The sequence below is a fragment of the Anarhichas minor genome, unplaced genomic scaffold, assembly GCF_050575085.1.
Source record: "Anarhichas minor isolate MPS153535 unplaced genomic scaffold, ASM5057508v1 ptg000010l, whole genome shotgun sequence".
Classification (NCBI taxonomy): Eukaryota; Metazoa; Chordata; class Actinopteri; order Perciformes; family Anarhichadidae; genus Anarhichas; species Anarhichas minor.
The window spans coordinates 13,757,439-13,777,492 of record NW_027466456.1 but is presented as its reverse complement, the minus strand read 5'-3'; the positions used below and the strand labels follow the sequence as shown (position 1 = coordinate 13,777,492).

The 20,054-nt window shown below is 41.1% G+C and overlaps 1 protein-coding gene and 1 non-coding gene across 2 annotated transcripts in view; one reads left to right on the top strand and one right to left on the bottom strand.

The window, feature by feature from the left end:
• hmcn1 (hemicentin 1) overlaps nt 1-20,054 on the top strand; it is an 86,095-nt gene that overhangs the window by 38,633 nt on the left and 27,408 nt on the right. Inside the window, exons 12-40 of the mRNA XM_076088660.1 lie at nt 997-1,138; nt 1,276-1,403; nt 2,588-2,701; nt 2,944-3,102; nt 3,915-4,106; nt 4,186-4,281; nt 5,739-5,866; nt 5,967-6,111; nt 7,367-7,479; nt 8,423-8,582; nt 9,299-9,464; nt 9,921-10,048; nt 10,545-10,796; nt 11,009-11,104; nt 11,330-11,524; nt 11,660-11,790; nt 12,733-12,880; nt 13,109-13,235; nt 13,330-13,484; nt 13,621-13,899; nt 14,425-14,706; nt 15,566-15,674; nt 15,764-15,933; nt 16,164-16,318; nt 16,813-16,936; nt 17,104-17,205; nt 18,053-18,229; nt 18,450-18,601; nt 18,839-18,962. Coding sequence (XP_075944775.1) covers nt 997-1,138; nt 1,276-1,403; nt 2,588-2,701; nt 2,944-3,102; nt 3,915-4,106; nt 4,186-4,281; nt 5,739-5,866; nt 5,967-6,111; nt 7,367-7,479; nt 8,423-8,582; nt 9,299-9,464; nt 9,921-10,048; nt 10,545-10,796; nt 11,009-11,104; nt 11,330-11,524; nt 11,660-11,790; nt 12,733-12,880; nt 13,109-13,235; nt 13,330-13,484; nt 13,621-13,899; nt 14,425-14,706; nt 15,566-15,674; nt 15,764-15,933; nt 16,164-16,318; nt 16,813-16,936; nt 17,104-17,205; nt 18,053-18,229; nt 18,450-18,601; nt 18,839-18,962 — 4,449 coding nt within the window. The remainder of the gene's footprint in view (nt 1-996; nt 1,139-1,275; nt 1,404-2,587; nt 2,702-2,943; nt 3,103-3,914; nt 4,107-4,185; nt 4,282-5,738; nt 5,867-5,966; nt 6,112-7,366; nt 7,480-8,422; nt 8,583-9,298; nt 9,465-9,920; nt 10,049-10,544; nt 10,797-11,008; nt 11,105-11,329; nt 11,525-11,659; nt 11,791-12,732; nt 12,881-13,108; nt 13,236-13,329; nt 13,485-13,620; nt 13,900-14,424; nt 14,707-15,565; nt 15,675-15,763; nt 15,934-16,163; nt 16,319-16,812; nt 16,937-17,103; nt 17,206-18,052; nt 18,230-18,449; nt 18,602-18,838; nt 18,963-20,054) is intronic.
• Nucleotides 15,123-15,204, bottom strand: trnas-aga (transfer RNA serine (anticodon AGA)). The gene has a single exon. It is a non-coding gene; the product is annotated as a tRNA-Ser (tRNA).

The following is a 20,054-nucleotide window of genomic DNA, read 5'->3' as shown; positions in this document are numbered from 1 at the left end:
GCAACCTGAAAATGCGATTGTGGATGCACATTGGTGATAAGAGGAAAATAGTCAGAGACCAGGGGAAGTTGAAATGGGAGGAGGATGCATTGTAAGCGGGAGTGAATGTAGATGAGCGAGGCAGGAAGGAAGAGGAGAAAACGGAGCAGGTGATGAACAGAGTGCTGAAGACAGGCTTCTTTCTTAAACATTAAGGTAGAACAATGCGTCTTCCCTCTCAGGAACCTCTTTGTTCCTGAACTCAGATATCACCCCGCCCACCTCATGAGATGGAAGAAGCAATTGAGAAGAGAGGCCGGTTTGGCTGTAAATAAAGTTGTTCTGACGCCCTTACTTTTGACCTTGTCCGAGTCGTATAATCACAGTTCAGCCTGAGGCGCTGAGGCGCTGAGACTAAGAACACACCGGTGTTATAACATTATAACACAATAAATCCCTCTCCGGCATCTCAGATGGACACAGATCGTTATTTTCTTGTTTTGGAAGCGTTCTGTTTCTCCACTAGTTCTCACCCTGTATTTTCTACTGGTTGGAAAGGTCAGAGACTGGAGATATTTCTAGCAGTGGGAATAGAACAGAGGAAACACGGCCTTGAAGGGATGAATTACAGTTACACATCATGAATCAATTGAAAAATATTTTCCAATTCCCCAGCTTCCCTGGGCCTGGGTTCAATAGTCCTGCCTGTTTTACCAATATATAAGAAATGAGGGTGAAAGATATGCTGTGAAACATTGAAGAAATCCAGCTACAGTGACAATAAAAGTTTATGCTCTGTTACATCTTTCGCTGCGCCTGATTTCATTCAGGGTGCTGTAAGAAGTTCCTGACTTGCATGTAAAGGTCCAAAACATCATCGTCATTACAGTATACTAAGTGGAGTGAGTGACTGAATTAGACGAATATTGATTAATTGTTTGATCTGGCAAATTTGTATCTTTGTACCTCTCTGTAGCTTTATTAAAGTTCTATCTTATCTTATATCTTTTCCTTCAGAGGTGCCCAGGGTTTCAGTAGAGCCCCGGAATCAAACCTTTACAGCAGGAGAGGAAATGAGGATCAGATGCTCGGCCAGCGGCTACCCTCCACCCAGTCTGGTCTGGACCCACAATGACATGTTCATCATGGCATCAAGCAGGTGAATTCATCTCCTTTCACATGAGTAGATTTCACATGAGTAGATTTCACATGAGTCTCCCAGTTTTCCAGTCATGCTTCCATGTGATCATGTGGAAATTTCATGAAAATACTGAATTGTGTATTTTGCGTGTTCAGACACAGGATGACTCCTGATGGCACGCTAGTTATAAGAAACATGGAGAAAAAGGATGGAGGAGTGTATGGCTGCCTGGCAAGCAACAAGGCTGGAACAGACACGGTGACCTCCATCCTCACTTACATTGGTGAGTGCCACAAAGCATCCATCCATCCATCCATTAGCTATATATTATCCTTTAGACCAGGGGTCTCAAACTCAAGGCCCGCGGGCCGAATACGGCCCGCCACGTCATTTTATGTGGCCCGCGAATCCGCCAGCAAAAAAAAAAAAAGTTTAAAAAAAATAAATAATTAAAAGTTAGACTTGATAATAAAAATATCCCCGTAGTCAAAATTATGAGATAGAAAGTCATAATTATGATAGAAAGTCATAACTATGATATAAAGTCATAATTATGAGATAGAAAGTCATAATTATGATAGAAAGTCATAATTATGAGATAGAAACTCATAATTATGAGATAGAAAGTCATAATTATGATAGAAAGTCAAAATTATGAGATAGAAAGTCGAAGTTATGAGATACTTAAACACACAGTCATAGAAGCAGCTCTTTGGCTGGTTACCCTACACTTGAAATGGAAATGTATTGTGTGTACATTGAAGACTACTTTAAACGTGGCTTTAAAACAGATGAAATACTTCACGTGGGATTGTGCAAACACACCCTTGAAAGGATTTTAAGCGTTGAACAAAGTTATTATAATAACTTGTGTTTGATATTTGTCTTTGCTATTTTCTTTAAAAGTTTGATCTTTGATAGAGTTTCTTAATCCTAAATTAAAAGGATTTAAGTTATAATAACAGAAATGTGCTTAAATATATTTTTACATTTATATAACTGCATGTACAATATTTTTACACTTGAATAAACAATAATCAAATGCAGAGACAGTTATTTACCAATATGTTAGGAGTAGTTACAGTTATACAGTCTTACATTTACAACCGGCCCTTTGAGGGAAACCGTGATGCTGATGTGGCCCGGAGTGAAGATGAGTTTGAGACCCCTGCTTTAGACGGTCACGAGGAGCTGGAGCCAATCCCAGCTGACATTTAGTGAGAGGCGGGTTACACCCTGGTCAGGTCGCCAGTCAATCACACAGACATACAAACATAGAGACAGGCAATCGTTCACGCTCACATTCACACCTACCTAAAAATAAAAAATGCATGGCATGACACAAAGCACATGCAGTCAAATGCAAATAAATAAAACAGACATTTACTTCAATATGCACATCTGCATTTCCATTTGCTCTCTCTATCATACTGATGTTCTGTCTGTTCAACAATTCTCCTTTCCTAGAGTCTCCTGTGGTGACAGTGGCTTTGAGGGATATTCTCATCGGCATTGGAGAAACCACAGTGATGGCCTGTTCTGCGTCTGGAATCCCACAGCCTGAGATCTGGTGGTACAAAGGTAACACCTGAGCAGAAGAAGGAAATACAACAACAACAACAACAAAAACAATATTTGGACATTTGTATATTCAGGACAAACTAAAAAACTAAAACCATGAAAAAATATTAAAAGCTCAGCTTGAGCTAAAATAACATCCCATTGGAATTTCAAAAACGTTTAGTTTTTCCCACTAGTTGATCACACAATCCAAATAAGAATTAAGCTGACCACCCTCCACTGTTGTTCGGTCTCATTGCTAGGTGATGTCCAGCTGCATTCATCATCCCGCTTGGACGTGGACGCGTTTGGAGGTTTACTGGCAATCCAGGAGACCCAGGATGTCGATGCTGGAGATTACACCTGCGTAGCTGTCAATGCTGCTGGCACCTCGTCAGGAAAGATCTCTCTTGATGTAGGAGGTGAGAGTGGCACCAACTTTAGTTGCAAAAAGCACTAATCTGAATAATTAACCCTGAATAACAACAAAATAAATAGGAAGATTACAACTTGTGCAAATTTACCATAGATGTCAATGTGCAGACTGCAGAGTTTGGAAGTGATGGAGTCATTTCTTGTTTCTTGTGTTGCAATGTTGCTACAGGTGTCTGTTTCATGGTGTGCTTCTTAGACCCTTAAACCCTAAACGGTCAATGAATTGGGTGTTATGGCTCACAGCTGCTTTGGTGCAGTTAATGAACGATGCCTTTGCTCGGCCAGGGACACAGTGTGTCTGGTTTAAACCTAAACAATGTTACACAGGAGTGTGTTAATATCCATGTGTAGTTAACTGGGCCAGCTACACTTTTGTGCATGCACAAAATATAAAAATAAATGTGTAAAATATATAAATGAACCAACAATTTGTAAAATAATTGAAGACATTGTTTAAATGATGTTATTTCATCATTCCTTTTCATAATAACTGAATTTTATTGGATATTATTTTCATTTCGTTGTAGACATTTTATTCCAAGATGACTGGAAATACAAGTGTTATCAGGGAAAATGCCATTATGAAGTCAAAGCAGACTTTTGAAAACAGATTTTTATTATGAGTCCTATAATTTGGCGCTCCATATTCACACAGTTCAGTACATCTGGTCCTAAAACCAGTTGTGAACAACCCAAGCTTACATGATGAACAGGTTGATTGTCTGTAGAATGCAATACAGATGGGTGGATATCCCCCAAACCTTTTGACCTTTTCCATCTTCAACCTCGATCGTTCCAGCCGCACCCAAGTTCACCCGAGAGCCATCCGATGTGGCGCTGGACATCGGCTCCAACGGGACCTTGCTCTGCCTTGCCCAAGGTCACCCCGAACCACAGGTCACCTGGAGGAGAGAGGATGGACTTCCGATTTTCAACAGGCGCCGCGCATATGGCACTATTACAAGGAGCAGGGAAGGTCTTCATATCACCAGTGAGTGTTCGAGTGGGAAACACATTACGCATGAAATTCACTGCGTTTATGCCGACATAAATATCCCTTTTTCTCTCAGACCTGTGGGTGGAAGATGAGGCGGTATATGTCTGTGAGGCTCACAATCACTTTGGCAGGATCCAGGCCCAGGCAAGAATCACTGTGACTGGACTGGGTGAGTGCAAGTCTTGCCTTTCTGACTTTTTTTTCTGTCTCTTAAATGGTAGTGTCTCTTAATCTTTAATTGAAAGCTAGTATTCACAGAAATACATCAGGCTGTGTACTTTTTTATTTACATCTGGGCTCTCATTGATTTATTTTTGATTGATTAATTATCTTAAAAATCACCGGGGGCAATTAGATATGGGCTAACATGCAATAAGTTATCTGGAAATGAAGGAATACAGAAGTGTAGCTGAACTGAAAAAGTGCTTAGATAGGCCTGTATGTCATAAAAAACATATACATACTCACACATGCTCACATTACTTTTAGCTGATTATGCATTTATGTCCATTCAAAGATCATATCTACTCTCCATGTCCAGTACATCTTCTAAAACCGCATACAGTACCGCTGAGGGCCTATGTGCTGTATGTCCTTGTGGATGTGTGTGTGTGTGTGTGTGTGTCTCTGTTTCAGTCTTTACACGTGAGTGTGAGTTCATTAGCACATTTCAGTGGGTGTGTTTGAACACATGGGCCTTGTTAACCACTGTTACTATTTCACGGTTTTCTTTACAGTGGAAACACACTGAGCTCTTATATGTGGGCCAAAGGTTAGAAACCACAGACATACACTGTATTACTGCCCCACTGCCCCATTTCCCGACTGACAACGTTGTCTCATGAGATACGCACACCCAATACACACACCCAATGCAGAAGCACATGTAAAGTACCTTCTTTGGAAAATGGTGTTTGTGTGTGTGTGTGGGGTTGTGTTCCCAGGTCCTCAAATTCCCCTTGACAACACCCTGTATGTCTGTCACAGCATCAGCATTGTCTGAGTGAACACAGCCAAACCATTTAGACAAAAGTGATGCCATTACGCGTGCATGTGTGTATATCTATGGGGGTATGTATAGGTATGCATATATGAGGGAAGTTAGAGTGTTGCTACTATTAGCAGCTGTGGAAAATGTATACTGCATATGCTGTATTGTTAGTGTCTTTATAGCAAACAAGCATTCCCTATTCATCGTACATTACACACACAAACACTTACACATGTGCTTCCTTCGAGAATAAATACAACCACACTTTCTGTCCGTTCTGTTAAGTGTTGACACACCAAATTTAAAACATTTGTTATATTTTATGACTGTCTGGGACATTCTGGGCAGCAGTTTTTGGGGTATTTTTGTCTGTATGCTTTCAGACACAGAAAGCTGTGTGCGTGTGTGTGTGTGTGTATGTGTGTGTGTGTGTGTTTGGTCTCTATGCACAGAAGAGGCTGCTACCCACATATTGTACAGCTCAACAACATCGAATCACACATGATTTTTACAGCTCCCTGCTGATATGAATCTACTTAATCATTTTCTTGAATACTTTCCAGTCATCTTCTCAGCTTCCTTGATTTTTTTTTTATTACATAAGCCCTGTATAATTGTTTGCATGCTATCTGCAGTCTCGCCTGTCATTGCGATGAGTCCGGCTGTACTCAGTGTAATCGAGGACCAGCAGGTGACTTTGCCGTGTGTGCTATTGGCTGGGAATCCGCTGCCTGAGAGGCAGTGGCTACACAACTACGGCTTGGTGAGAACACAGAGAGTTTACAGTTTTTAAATATCCTCCATGTCTTTATTTTAAATAACCATGATTTCATTTGAACCACTTCAACCTACAAATCTTTCAGGTGACCTCAGACCAGTATTGGACAGTGAGGAGGGACGGCAGTCTGCATATTGAGAGAGTCCGGATGGACGATGTGGGTGACTACACCTGTTTGGCTGAAAACGTTATTGGGGCCACCAACCATACCACCTCTGTCAACGTCTATGGTAGTTTACAAAACTTAAATACAAACTATGAATAGACATGCACATGCTTAAAAATTAGGGAAATCCTTGTGGACTTTTTGAGCACTAGCTGGACCCACATTGTGTGATGTTTCATTAAACATCTATTTAATGAAAGGGGCAAAAAGACCATCAATTACTCGCACAATTTCACAAACCAGCAGTTGGTGCCATTTATTTGATGTAAACGGTAGCAATGTGCCTAAAAAGGAGAATACAAATAATCCAAAGACGATGCTCTTGTTGAAACAGTGACACTTTACTTTACATTTATAAGCAGTATATAAACATTTAATACATTGTTTATAACACACTGTAGTTCCAGGTTCCTGGTATTGTGTATACTGGGTCACTTCATGGAACGTAGCCATGGTTAATGTTATTATTACTTGGGCTTTCCTGCTATGACAGGTCAAAACGTCTGTGAAAAAGGCTTATTGCAAATGTATATTAGATATGAAATGTGTTTTTTTTCTTTTTCTTTTATTCTGTTACCTTCTCCATTTCTCACTGCCCTGCTTAAATGTCTCCTCTACACTGCAGAGGGCTCTTAGCCTCATGATTAGGATTATCTTTGAGGTTGCATTAAAACCAGGAGCAGCTGAGGGTAATGGCAGAGTTTGGAGCACAGTGAGAGGGGAAAATGCGCTCACCATTTATATTAAAGTCAGTGATTGCCAGATTCTACCAACTTAAATAGGAATGGTCCGCAGCATGTCCGTAAAGGCACTGACTCCCTTCTTGAAATTAGGTCAGTCCTTTCTATCTGTAAATACACAAAGCACTGGACATTTACACTATGTAGGTCAGTGTATAGTTACATTTCCCATCATAACCTCTGAGATATACTTTCCATAGAGCATACATAATGCAATGTATGTGCAAAGACTCGAGATAGAAGACCACCATGCAATACTGGTTCGTATTGTGTACACCATGTGTGATTTTGTTAGTTTAATCACATTTTTCATTTCCAAGAAGAGGCTTCAAGCCTCCCAGGGCTGATCTTTTCTGCAGATTCCCAGAGTTGTAACAAACAACAAAACAAGTCAAATAGTGAGAAGGAAGGAGAGAGGGAAAGGACAAGGAAGAGAAGAAGAAAATAAGAGACACACAGAGCGAACCAAATGCACAGTAGATGCAGAGGAGGAAATTCATCTTTACAACCAGATTTTACACATACTTGAAGAATGTATGTATACACAAAAAAACGAATCTTTTTTTCCTATGTTTCCAGTGATTCCTACCATTCAGTATGGCCCTCAGGTGTTCAGCACAATTGAAGGCACACTCATCACTCTACCCTGCCGTGCCAGTGGAGTACCCAGCCCTGACATTACCTGGACCAAGGTATGGATTGGCATCACCTGTCTTAGTACCTGTTTTAGTATGAAATATGCCAAAGTAAGAGCCAGTTCTCCCTGCTTTCCTGCCACTGAAGACTTTAATTATCTCTTAATATCACCAGATTAGAGACCACAACATGGCGCTAAATTAAAGCTTTTATGCAGCTCATTTGGATTTGAAATGTGAAGAATTTATGTTCATGTAGTGTGGCTGTGCAGTTTTGGGCAGAGATAAGTTCCACTTGAAATGGTCCAGATGTGGATGCACTGTTTCCAACTACAAGGGAACAAGTCCTTGTGTTGTTTTGTGTCAAAGGTCAGCGTTGTCGTACAATTCTTACTCTATTGATAGCACATGATAGGAAAACGTCTGTGTGAGATTACATGTATGTCGATCATGTGCCGCTCCATTAAAACAGCTCTACCCGTGTCCATTAGCCCGTACTGTGTGCTCAGTCTTTACATGTGCACTTTTGTGTGTTAGTGTGTGTGTGTATGTGGACAGTTCCTCCCTCTTTTCCATCTTTTACACTAGTTTCTCTGAGTTGTAAAAGCGATGCTGTTAAAGTGAACAGGGCTAGAGGGACACATGAAACTAGACCCTGCTAAGTTTTGCACCAGCTGTTAAAATGTGATTTCCGCTGATTCCTTTGCTGTTCTCTATAACATCAATCAGGGACAGTCCAGAGACAACACAATCCTGAGGCACTGACTTAACATTTGCTTTGTGTTTTGAATTATTTGATTGTATACTATATATATAACGAATACAATTTTTATTACAGCCTTTTTAATCAACAGCAGCAAAGAAGATCAAACCATAAATTTAGGAACGCTTAGTAGGTCAAACCACTGACACCATGACAAGTGTAAATAAAGTAAATGAAGCTGAGTTAATGAAACCGACTCTGGCCCCTGCCCTTTCCCTGTTGTGATTTGTTTTGTAGGGTGGGCAGCTGATGTACTTGGGTGGTCCAGCCTTCTCCCTGGATTCTGACGGGAGCCTCCTCATCACCTCCCCCTCTGGAAATGAGACTGGAGAATTCATCTGCACAGCTACCAATGCTGCCGGCTACGCCTCCAGGAAGGTCCAGCTCACTGTCTATGGTAAACCTCATCACCAACTAAAGGCTGCATAAAGTCAGTGCAAAGAGGAAGAAGCTATACGTAGCATTTAACGTCAACAATTTATTACTAAATTAATTCATTAGTATAATTATTGTGATCATGGCCAAGAAGTCTAGCAGCCTCTACCAGCTGGCAAACTACATTACAAGTCATGTCACTGTGTTGGCTGTTGGATCACTACAAAACAGGATCTGCTATCCATTATTTGGGCTTAATGGATACAACTCATCTGTAGTTTAGCTTCTCCATGTGCAGATCCAGTGTCCTCAATGACTGTTGTTGATTCGTAAAGCCAATATAAAGACCAAACTTCTGAAGTTTATTTTTTTTTTAATCCTATAATATGCTGTCACAGTCATGGCCCACTTACAATAGCAAATGTATATAGGCGTGAAAATGAGCAGAGCTCCAAGTGCTCAGCAGGTAATTGTCTCCACATTCTTCTTAACCGCTCCAATTGTCCCCATGTTGTGTTGTGTGTGGTGATGGAGGAGTTGTAGGTTGTAGGAGGAAGGAAAAACACTCATTGCAACAAGAGGCAATTTTATCAAAATCTCTTTATGAAAAAAAGTATTTTTCTCTTATCTACTCTTTGTTTGTTTCTTTATAAGGTTGTTAAACATTGTCTGAAATTGTCACATTAATGTCTAAGAACTTTGAATCGAGTCACTGTTTCTGTGTATATGTATGTCCAGTCCGTCCTAGGTCCAATGTTGGTGGTGCCGGAGGCTCAGCTGAGCCGATGAAAATGTCAGTGATCGAAGGTGAGGACGCCATTTTACCGTGTGAGGTCCACAGTGTCCCACCTCCCACCATAAGCTGGGCCAAGGAGAGGCAGCTCATCTCCCCTTTCTCTCCAAGGTAAAACACATACAAAACCTTAAAATACAGAACCTGCCTTAAAGTAAACCCCTATGAATAATATTGTACATTAACTATAAAAAAAACATTCGATAAAATCATATTAGACTGTCTGTAGGCTCAAAGTTCTAAAAGACACTCCATGCTGTCTGCATTGCTGTGCTCTGTCTCTGGACCCTTCATAGCCTCAGGGTAAAGTTTGTGGTTTTATAAGATGACTGAGTAATCTTACTCTTCCCTGTGATCTGTTGTACCTACTGCCACTGCACCTACAATTATGGTTGATAGTGGTGATTAGTAAGAATTCTGGAGCATCTGTTGACAGAAATGACTGAAATAAAAATCGGTGTGTTTTTTGCTTGTTTTGTAATGGGAAGCTTGCGTAATACTTTCCACTCAGACTTTCACTTTACAGTTTATTGTATTGCTGCTTGTGTGTGTATGTATTCCTCCCAGGCACACTCAGCTTCCCTCCGGCTCTATGAAAATCTTGGAGACCAGAGTGTCAGACAGTGGACTTTATGTGTGTGTTGCCTTGAATATTGCTGGCAACTTAACACAATCCATTGAGCTAAGTGTTTTGGGTAAGTTCAAAGATTACAAACAGACAAACAAATATTTAATTACGCTATTATCAAGGGTTCTGAGCAGCAGTATGACTTCATTCCGTATGTAAGGGTTCCTGTTTTTCTAAGTGTACTGTGTCTAGGTACATTTTAAAGTACGATCAAAACATCACACGATGAACATACAATCATTTGGATCAACGTTTCTGGATGTATTCATGAAATTTGTGATTTTCATCCCTTAGCTGTCATGTAATTGATTCTGTCTGATATAGCTGAATAGCATTGAAAACTGCCCATTCGATACTCGTACATTACCCAAATGAGAGTTCAGAGAGTTGCAGTCTAGACGTACTTTCATCATGGATTACAGAGAATAACTACTGAATGACAGAAGTACATATACTATGGAATCTAAACTTCCAGGCCGATGTACCTGTGTGATAAATAACATGCAGGTGCAGAGGAGGAACTAAAGCTTTTTAAATCTGGTCCTCTGTCATCTGTCCTGCAGTGCCCCCCAGTATCCAGGCGGGACCCAGGGTAATGAAGGTTCAGGTGGGTCACCCTGTGGAGCTACCCTGTGTGGTGAGAGGGGTCCCAGAGCCCACCCTCACCTGGACAAAGGACGGTAAGAGGTACCCAGTATCGTCCGATGGCAGCCTGGCACTAAGAAATGTGGGGCTATCTGACGAAGGACCCTACACCTGCACCGCCACCAGCACTGCAGGCAGAGACGAGGCTCAAGTACGGCTTCTTGTGCAAGGTTGGTCTCTGTTAATGTCTTTATCCCAAACCCTTGCACTGTGTTGAAATGTTTTCGTAGTTGTATATGTCTGTTAAAGTTGGATCGAACCAAATGACAAAAATGTGCAGCACAAAACATTGCACACATGCTAAAGTAAGACATAATGTCCTGTATGTTCGTGTATTTTGTAGTGCGTATTTGTCATTAATTATGTGTTTGTGGGTTTTCAGTGCCCCCTGTGGTCGAGGTGTTGGAGCCGCCCTTCAATAGGCCCCTGCAGGAGAGAGTTGCAAACCAGCGTATTGCATTCCCCTGCCCTGCCAAAGGTTAGGGAACATTTCCAACCACCCGCTGATATTATGAGGAATAAGAGGAACATAATTAACTTTTTGTAGGATAACAAAATGTACCTACACTACTACCAAATCGTAAAAGTAAGATAAAGTTAGTTAAGTAATTCTAAACATTCTCATAAAAGTATGCACTGTAATAATGACTATGTCAAATATAGTATATTTGTTATCCTTTCACTATCTTCTTCTCCATTTCAGGTTTTCCCAAGCCAGTGATTCGGTGGTTGCGTAATGGCCAAGAACTGACGGGTAATGAGCCCGGTGTGTCCATCCTGGAGGACGGTACACTGCTGATTCTGGCCGCTGTGTCACCGCTGGACAATGGAGAGTATGTCTGTGCTGCAGTCAATGATGCCGGATCCACTGAGAGGAAGTACCAGCTCAAAGTCAATGGTGATTTACCTGTTCTCCATGTTTCTGTCTTTAGAACGTCACTTAAAAAGTATCTTCTATCTTATATTTTGTATACATTTGATTCCGTGGAAACAAATGCTTAAAGCTCGGTAATCACCTTTGACACCTCCGCAGTGCCCCCGTTTTTCCGTGACGAGGAAACGCCTGGCAACGTGTCATTGGTCCTGAGCCAGTCCACCAGCTTGGTGTGTGATGTCATAGGAAGTCCGACCCCTGTCGTCACCTGGTACAAGGATGGGACCCCGGTAGGTGAAATCCCATAGAATATGCTGTTCACATATATTTTATACAAAATATGTTGACAGTCGTCATTCACGTTTAGAACACAAAAAATATTTTGTACGTATGTTACTTATTTTTTAAGGTAAATACACACACTATCACTATCTTCATCATCATGATCATTACCATCAAAGACACAGTCTGAGAGATTAGGTAACATGCTGCCTTATAATTTTCATAACCTATACTTATACTGTGGTCGAGTAGGTCATGTACAAGGATTGGATTACAAACTTTACTGCCATAAAATCACTGAGAAATTATAATGACCGTTCCTTTCATTTATTAAGTTCTCATAAAGACTGAATGAGCGCTGATCACAGGGTACACTGTCCAAGAGAACAGACCTGAAACCACAGTGGATCCTGTGTGTATGCGTGTGTGTTTGTAACAAAGACCAGCCAGGCCAGCCATGGAGGCAGCAATGGTTTAAAGCTGTAATGGAAGAGTAATTATGATAAATTGATGCAAGAACGGAGAATTAGCACAGACTTTGCTGTAACATCCCAGTTAGCTGGCTGCTTTTTTGTCAACCTTGGCTGCCTTACAACAGTAATCCTGTATTACAATTCCTGCAAAGCACAGATGGGAAAATCAGTTCTCTTACTTTAATCTGTCAGTTATGAGCAATCTAATGAACAATGCACTGTGAATTTTCTTGGCTCTAAGCAACAATTTAAAACGTTTCATGTTTTATAATCATATTACTCAGCTGAATGGATCGTTGGCTCTCTCTTTCATTCTGCCTGAATTATAGGCTGCAGCTTTTTTAAAATGTGGATCCTTTTATCATGATGTCTTGCAATTAGCCCCATAATTACTGTCAAGCAGTATTTCTTAAATTCTAAATTATGCTGTTGTTTTTGCTTTTTAATTTGATTCAGTTTATTGGTGTTGGTCGACAGGTGTTTGCTAGCAACAGCATCCAGATTCTTGACATGGGAAAAACCCTGAGACTTCTGAAGGCAGCCACAACAGACACAGGAAGCTACAGCTGTAAAGCCATCAACATCGCTGGCAGCACAGTAAAGGACTTCTTCCTGGACATATTGGGTGAGTAAGGGCAGTGTGCAGTATCTATGGATACTCCCAAGAATTACGGGGGAAAGAATTGTGTGCAGACATGTGGACATACAGAACTTGAAATTGATTCCACATTAATGAAAAACCCTTTTGATACATAAAAGCAGCCACATGTGTAGGACTGTTTGTGCTTTCTCAATGAATCAGTTTCTTGACGAGTCAGCTAATATGCAATGATACTCTCGCTCTCTGCCCCAGTCCCACCAACCATCGTAGGGTCAGGCTCTCCTCGAGATGTTTCAGCCATCGTCAAACAGGAGATCAGTCTAGAATGCCATGTGCAAGGAGTGCCCTTTCCCACAATCCAGTGGTACAAGGACAGGAAGTAAGTGCCTTCTAATATGAGAGTACTTACTGTCTCTACTATGGTAAGAATTATCAAACAAATTGAATAAACTGGGTTAAACTTATGTTTCTAGGCTGGTGTTTCTTGGTGATCCCAACCTAGAGGTCTCAAACAGGGGTCAGGTTTTGAAGATAAAAAGTGCTCGACTTGGGGACAAGGCCCGCTACCAGTGTAGTGTCGTGAATACAGCCGGCAAACAGTCCAAGGATTTCAACCTCAGTGTCTTTGGTGAGTGTGGATTTTGACAGATCCTATGCAGTCAGGTACTACTTGCAAAGCCTACTCTTTATACGATAAACCTAATGTGACTAAATACAGGTGAATTACAAATTTCTGATTCGTAATTTTTGTGCCATTGTTCCAGTGCCCCCCTCCATCAAAGGTGGTAACATAACCTCACAGGTCACAGCCCTGGTGGACACTTTGATAACACTGGAGTGTGAGGCACGGGGATTGCCGCTTCCCACCATCACCTGGTACCGAAACGGTGAGGCCATCCTGTCCCACCGACAACTTCAGTATGTCGAGCGAGGCCACTACCTGAAGATGCCTCGGGTGCAGGCGTCAGATGCTGGCCGGTACACCTGCAAGGTGACCAGTGTGGCCGGGAGCGCTGAGAAGAGCTATGAACTGGACGTCTACTGTAAGAACCTGACATCTGAGACCTAATAATCTACACACATTATCCTTTTTTACTGTGCTGCTGTATTTCAGCTTGAAGCAAAAGCATTAAAAGAATCCTCTTAAATATCTAGAGCGCATTTGGACATTGAAATTAGGTTTTCAACTGAGGAACTCTCTGAACATAAGTTCCCATTGTGTGTCTGCATTTGCAATCATTCTCATATGTTCTGAGCTCTGAAGCTTATTATTGTATTAATCAGAGCTTTAAGGCATTTGGTTTCACTCACAAAGCATAAATACCTTTGCAGCAGTCAAGAATAATGTGAAACAGCTGTGGATGGTGCGCAAACAATTTCATGTAACAATAAAATCCTTGATCCTTGAAGAGCACAAAAGTGGATACAGAGTGGAGGAATTTACGCATAAAGAAATTGAACGTGTTGGAAGCCTTGAGTGTGAGATGTAAATAAGATGTCAGTCAAGTGAAAAAGTCCTCCAAGCTTATCCCTCCTTTTGTTCTGTTTCTCTTGTATGCCCCCCCCAGTGCCTCCTACCATTGCAGGGGGTGATAACGGGCCAACTGAGAGGAAAGTGGTCCTCAGTAAGCCTCTGATTCTGGAGTGTGAGGCTGGGGGACACCCTCCCCCCTCCCTCACATGGCTGAAGGATGGAGTTCCTGTGCGTGATGGTGAAAGTGTCCGTCTTCTCGAGCAGGGGAGTCAAATAGAAATCCTCTCAGCCACGGTGTCAGACTCAGGACGTTACGTCTGCGTAGCTACAAGCATCGCTGGAGAGAAGGAGGTCAAATACGACGTCAAAGTTCTAGGTATAGAAACACTACAGCCAACTGACAACATGCACAGCACATACACACACACACACACACTCATGTCTCAATGTTTTTATTATTGTCACTGTCGTGTTAGACCCAAACTAACGAGAATTGTTGGGACCTCTCTTATCTTTGCACAGGTTTTTTTGTTTTTTTGTCTTAATTCTAGTTAGTTGTTAGTTAGTAGTTAGTTGCTCAAATTGTTAATAAATAAAAAAATAGTATACTACTACTAGTAGTGTACTTGCCGTATACTATACAGTATTAACAGCAGTGTGTTCACTTCACAGACAGCCATTTAAGAATCCACAGTGCAGATTTTAGGTCCTCTCTCTGCTATTTAATATCTAAGAACAAACCTAATCATTTCAATGTCAGCTTGTTCTATGCACAGTGGAAAATTATTGATCCGTTGTCGGCAGGATTCGAACCTGCGCGGGGAGACCCCAATGGATTTCTAGTCCATCGCCTTAACCACTCGGCCACGACAACTTGTGTCAATATGTGACTCACACTGTTATTTTGTCCTAAGGCCTTTCACACGGGAACCAGCCGCCTGCTATTTTGCTGTGACTTTGCATGTCTGACTAAGGAGAACTCTTTACAAAAAGCATACTATATTCACTCACCTTTTTTGATATTATTACTTACAGCAGCAGAAATAGAGAAAGACTGGAATAAATTCTAGTTCCAAAGTTGAGATTTTATAATAAATAAAAAAGAAGCTTTTAATTCATTTCAAATAGATTAGATACATTTTTTATTTCACAGGTATTTATTGTGGTTTTCCAGGGTCAAATGCATTGAAATATTACTTTAAAGTGACACAGACATTTATTTTTTTCAATCCTAGTTCCTCCCTTCATTGACGGAGCTGATGACGTGACAGACAGCACAGTGATAGTGAGCAGCCCTTTAGAGCTGGAGTGTCAAGCCACTGGAACACCTGCTCCTGTCATTATGTAAGATCTCCATCTCATGCATACAGATACACAGATTTAAATAAAAATGCATACACACACTTGTTCAATGTAAAACTATTCTTTTCCAGGTGGTATAAAGATGGAAAACCAGTCAGACAGGGTGAGGGGTTGCGGGTAGCAGCCAGCGGTCGACGGCTGGTCGTTTCCCGCGCTCAGGTTTCTGACACGGCTCGTTTTCAATGTGTGGCCACTAATGAAGCAGGAGACCACGAGAGGGACTTCAATGTGTTCGTCCATGGTAAAATGTTAAAATGCTTTGTCACGTGATTTTTCTGACAACAAATGAATATAGAGGAAAGTTATGCATACACATTAATTGTAATAAATGTAATTTGTGCTTTAAATGCAAGCCACAGAGACACTCCCACCTTGGGTAAATACTACTTTGTCTTTTTTGTGATGTCCTTTTTTCCAAATTTGCTGTAAAGTGTTATCAAGAGAATAACTGTATCCTTTTCATCTCCACAGTTCCTCCATCCATTCGAACCACCGGGCCGGCTGAACGTTCAGTGGTTCTCCACAAGCCCATCAGTCTGGAGTGCATCTCCAGCGGCATCCCTCCTCCCGGCATTACCTGGCTGAAAGATGGCCGACCAGTTGACACAACACAGGGGCACCTTAAGGTTGGTTCGCTGATAGGCTGAATATGAATCCCACTGAAGTAGGCACAGCCTCAGTTAAACCCTACAGTACATGCAGACTTATGCTGTTGAAATGCACCAATGTAGTCATTCAAAAATGTTCAACGGTCGCTAAATTTCACATGAATTTAAAAAACACACACTGTTTTGTTTAAGGGTAGGCCTTGATTGGTTGTTTACATCAATGCAGTGCTACACAGAAGGAAAGAAAGGCACCGTTATATTCAGCAACATTAATTTAAGTCGCTGAGTGTTTGTGCTAGGTTTTGTTTTTTTATTCTAAATGGGAGTCAATTGCAGTTGAGTCTTTGACTTTTGGCCTGTGATGTGTTTTTAGCAAATGTCTGAATACAGAAATTAAGCATAGCATTAGTTCAGGCAAAGCACTGAAGTCACTTTTATGCTCACATGTTAAGATGAAAAGTAGTTACCAGTCTGAACTGTCTGTGTGCTGTATGTGTTTGTATCTGTCACAGTTGGAGTCAGCGGGCAGAATGCTAAAGGTCACAGAGGCAAGACTAGAGGATTCTGGGAAATACACCTGCCTGGCCACCAATGCAGCTGGTGAAGCCCAACAGCGCATACGGCTCAGTGTCCATGGTAACTTCGAGATACACACAGCACTATCTCTGCATGTTTCCGTCCCTTGTCTCACTCATCTCCTGGTTTCTGTCATATAAACCTCTCTCTGCGTTCTGTGTCAAGGGACTAGGTGAAGCCAGGAGAGTATCATCTGATAAATGACTGTTCTTGTGTGTGTCCCTCAGAGCCGCCCAGAATCCCCCACTCTGGAGAGATCGTGAGCCAGACCATCCTATCAGGCTTTCCCACTGAGCTTGAGTGCAAGGCCACAGGCAGCCCATTACCTGGTAAGATGCCTCACAAACTTTGTCCTCCTTCCTGCTGTGCTCACTCACGGGCTCCAGGGCGAAGTTTCCTCTGGCTGCTGAGTTGGAATTGGCTGTTCTGCTCTTTTCCTTATCTTTAACCATTAATGGAACGGCAGAAAATGTATCTCAGATGACTCCCTACAGGCAGCTTTACTCTCTTCCCACTGACTTTCTCTCCTGAGTACAAGTTCAGTACAGATAAGCAGTCACATTCCAGTGTTATTGAACCCTCCTTTCATTGGCTGTGTCTGCATTTTACAGCAGGTGTTTCATTCCAACAATCTGATATCTGTGAAAATGTTACATGTGAAAATATTTGATTATAAATCTGTTTTAGGCTCCATTGTCCAAAGCAAAAATAGAGATCGGGTTTGTAAATTAAATTTCACTTCCACAAATAGTCAAATAATAAATTCTATTACTTTGACAAAGCACTAAATGGTAAAATAGGTCAAAATACATCACGTCTCTGATCTGCTTCTGTGTTCTGAACTCTCGAAACCTTTAAGCACACCTGGACAGTGTTTGCTTACTTTTCTGAGGGTTGAAACAAAAAATACTGAAGCAGCTTTTAGTTTCTATGCACCACATATCTGGAACAAACGTAAGTTCTTAGATGTGATCTAACTCAAAGCTAATCATGGCTAAAACAAGGGTTTTGTTTTTCATTTTCTTTTGTCTTTTTTTTTTCTGCACGATGACTGCACTCCAACCTTTATCCCTTTATCTGTTATTCTTTTCTTTTTCTTTCTGATGTCTTTTAAATCTGACTTTCATGGGTTTTTTGCTTTATTTAAAGCACTTTGAATGACCTATTGTGCTTCAGCTATCACTTGGTACAAAGATGGCCGACCTCTGACAAGTGCAGCTGGCCTGACTATGCTGAAGCGTGGCCAGATGCTGGAGATTGAACGAGCTCAACTGTCTGATGCTGGGATATACAGATGTCTAGCGGTCAACCTAGCTGGAGTTGCTGAGATATCCCACAGCCTACAGGTGTACGGTGAGTACATACATTAAACTGAGATTTGCGGATTCTTTATAAAATCAGATAAGTAGACATAACAATGTTTCTCTAGGAGACGACTAAGTTACACAGGGTTAAGATACTCTTCGGTCAACCACCTTATCCAATTTCTTAAAACTACTTAAAACTCCAGCAACTTCTCTATCTGACTGTTTGTCATGCATTCATGCAATCATTTCGTTTTCCTTCCTTGCAGTGCCTCCGGTCATCTCCAGCCGAGGTGGGACCGTAACAGTTGTGGTGAATGAAGCTGCCAGGCTAGAGTGTGAGGCCACCGGTGTTCCTCTGCCCAGCCTCACATGGCTCAAAGATGGCAGCCCTGTGGCAAGTGTGTCACATGGCATACAGGTGTATATACATTATTCTCATATCACTATGATTATTTAGTTGTTGTTTTTACGAGGAGGCAAAATGGGGCATAAAGTCTCCTTAAATTGTTATCTTGAATTAAATCAAACATATACAATATATGCCTACATTTTCATGAAACGTGTCATGGTATTATTCTGTAGTTTTTTTTTGATTGCTGTGTTTTTATGTATTTGTGTGTGTGTTGTGTCTGACCTGGTGATGTGTTCCTCCCAGGTGTTGTCTGGTGGCAGAGTGCTGTCTCTAACCAGTGCACTGGTTAGTGATACAGGGAGGTACACCTGCGTGGCTGTCAACGCCGGAGGAGAACAGCATAGAGAGTACGACCTGAGAGTTTATGGTGAGTAAATCAGCACGGCAACAATTCTGAACATATATAACATATATATACAGCTACATACTTTACGTTTACATACAAAACAATAAATTAGTAACAGTTTTGACAGTAGATTTATTGTTTTAGCCATTTTTCAAGAAATTTTGATGAACGAGCCTCTAAAGTGTGACGATTTTCATCTTTTCCATGTCTTGCATGATAGTAAACTGAATATCTGTTTTGGACTGTTAGTCAAACATAAGTGTTGAAAACTATTTAAATATGTCATCTTCAGCTCAGGGATTGTTTTTACTATTCTGTGACGTTTTGCTGACAAAACAATTTAATTGAGAAGAGGCGGAAAAATGAGCAATGAAGTTGCAGCACCAGGAGATTTCAGTCCTATGTTTTGACTTTCAGTGGTGGGTTTTCGCTTTTGTTTACTTTTAGATCACAGATTCAGCCAACAATGACATAACTTCCATCATCATTATGACAGAGACTTAACTAATGCTGCACTGCATTGTATTTTGGGGATGCTTTGAAGTGCCCATAAGTTTTGGTATTAAAATTGTTATTAAGCATTAGCTTGATTAGGCAAGTTGTTGGCAGGTGCTGTTGAAAGAAAAGTACTTATTATTCAATTCTTCTCCTTAGGACTTTGTGTTCATGACTTTAATGTATTTTCCTTGTTCCCTTCTTGTTTTACTGAGTAATGGCTATGGCCGACTGTAGTATGTCTTTCAACAGAGCATCAGTTCCAGCAGGGAACATGAATTGAAATACTGAAACAATATTTGAACAAGATCTTGAGCAAGTCTCTGCATGGGGAGGAAGTATGATTTGATTAAGTTTAGCATTTCAATAAACCATGTCAGTTTCCCTACACAGAGCTGTGCTTGATGGCAGATCAGTTGTTATACAAGTCTGATCAAAGCTAATGTTACCGAGCAAATAGGAGACAAGTAGTTTACATATAATGCCTGTGCTTGTATGTGTCTGTTGCTGTATGTCTGTTTCAACATATGTATGTGGAATACAAGCATCCACATTACGTGTGTTTCCTCAGAAGGATCAAAAGGAGCTTGTCCAGAGAAATAAAGGCAGATTTGTTGT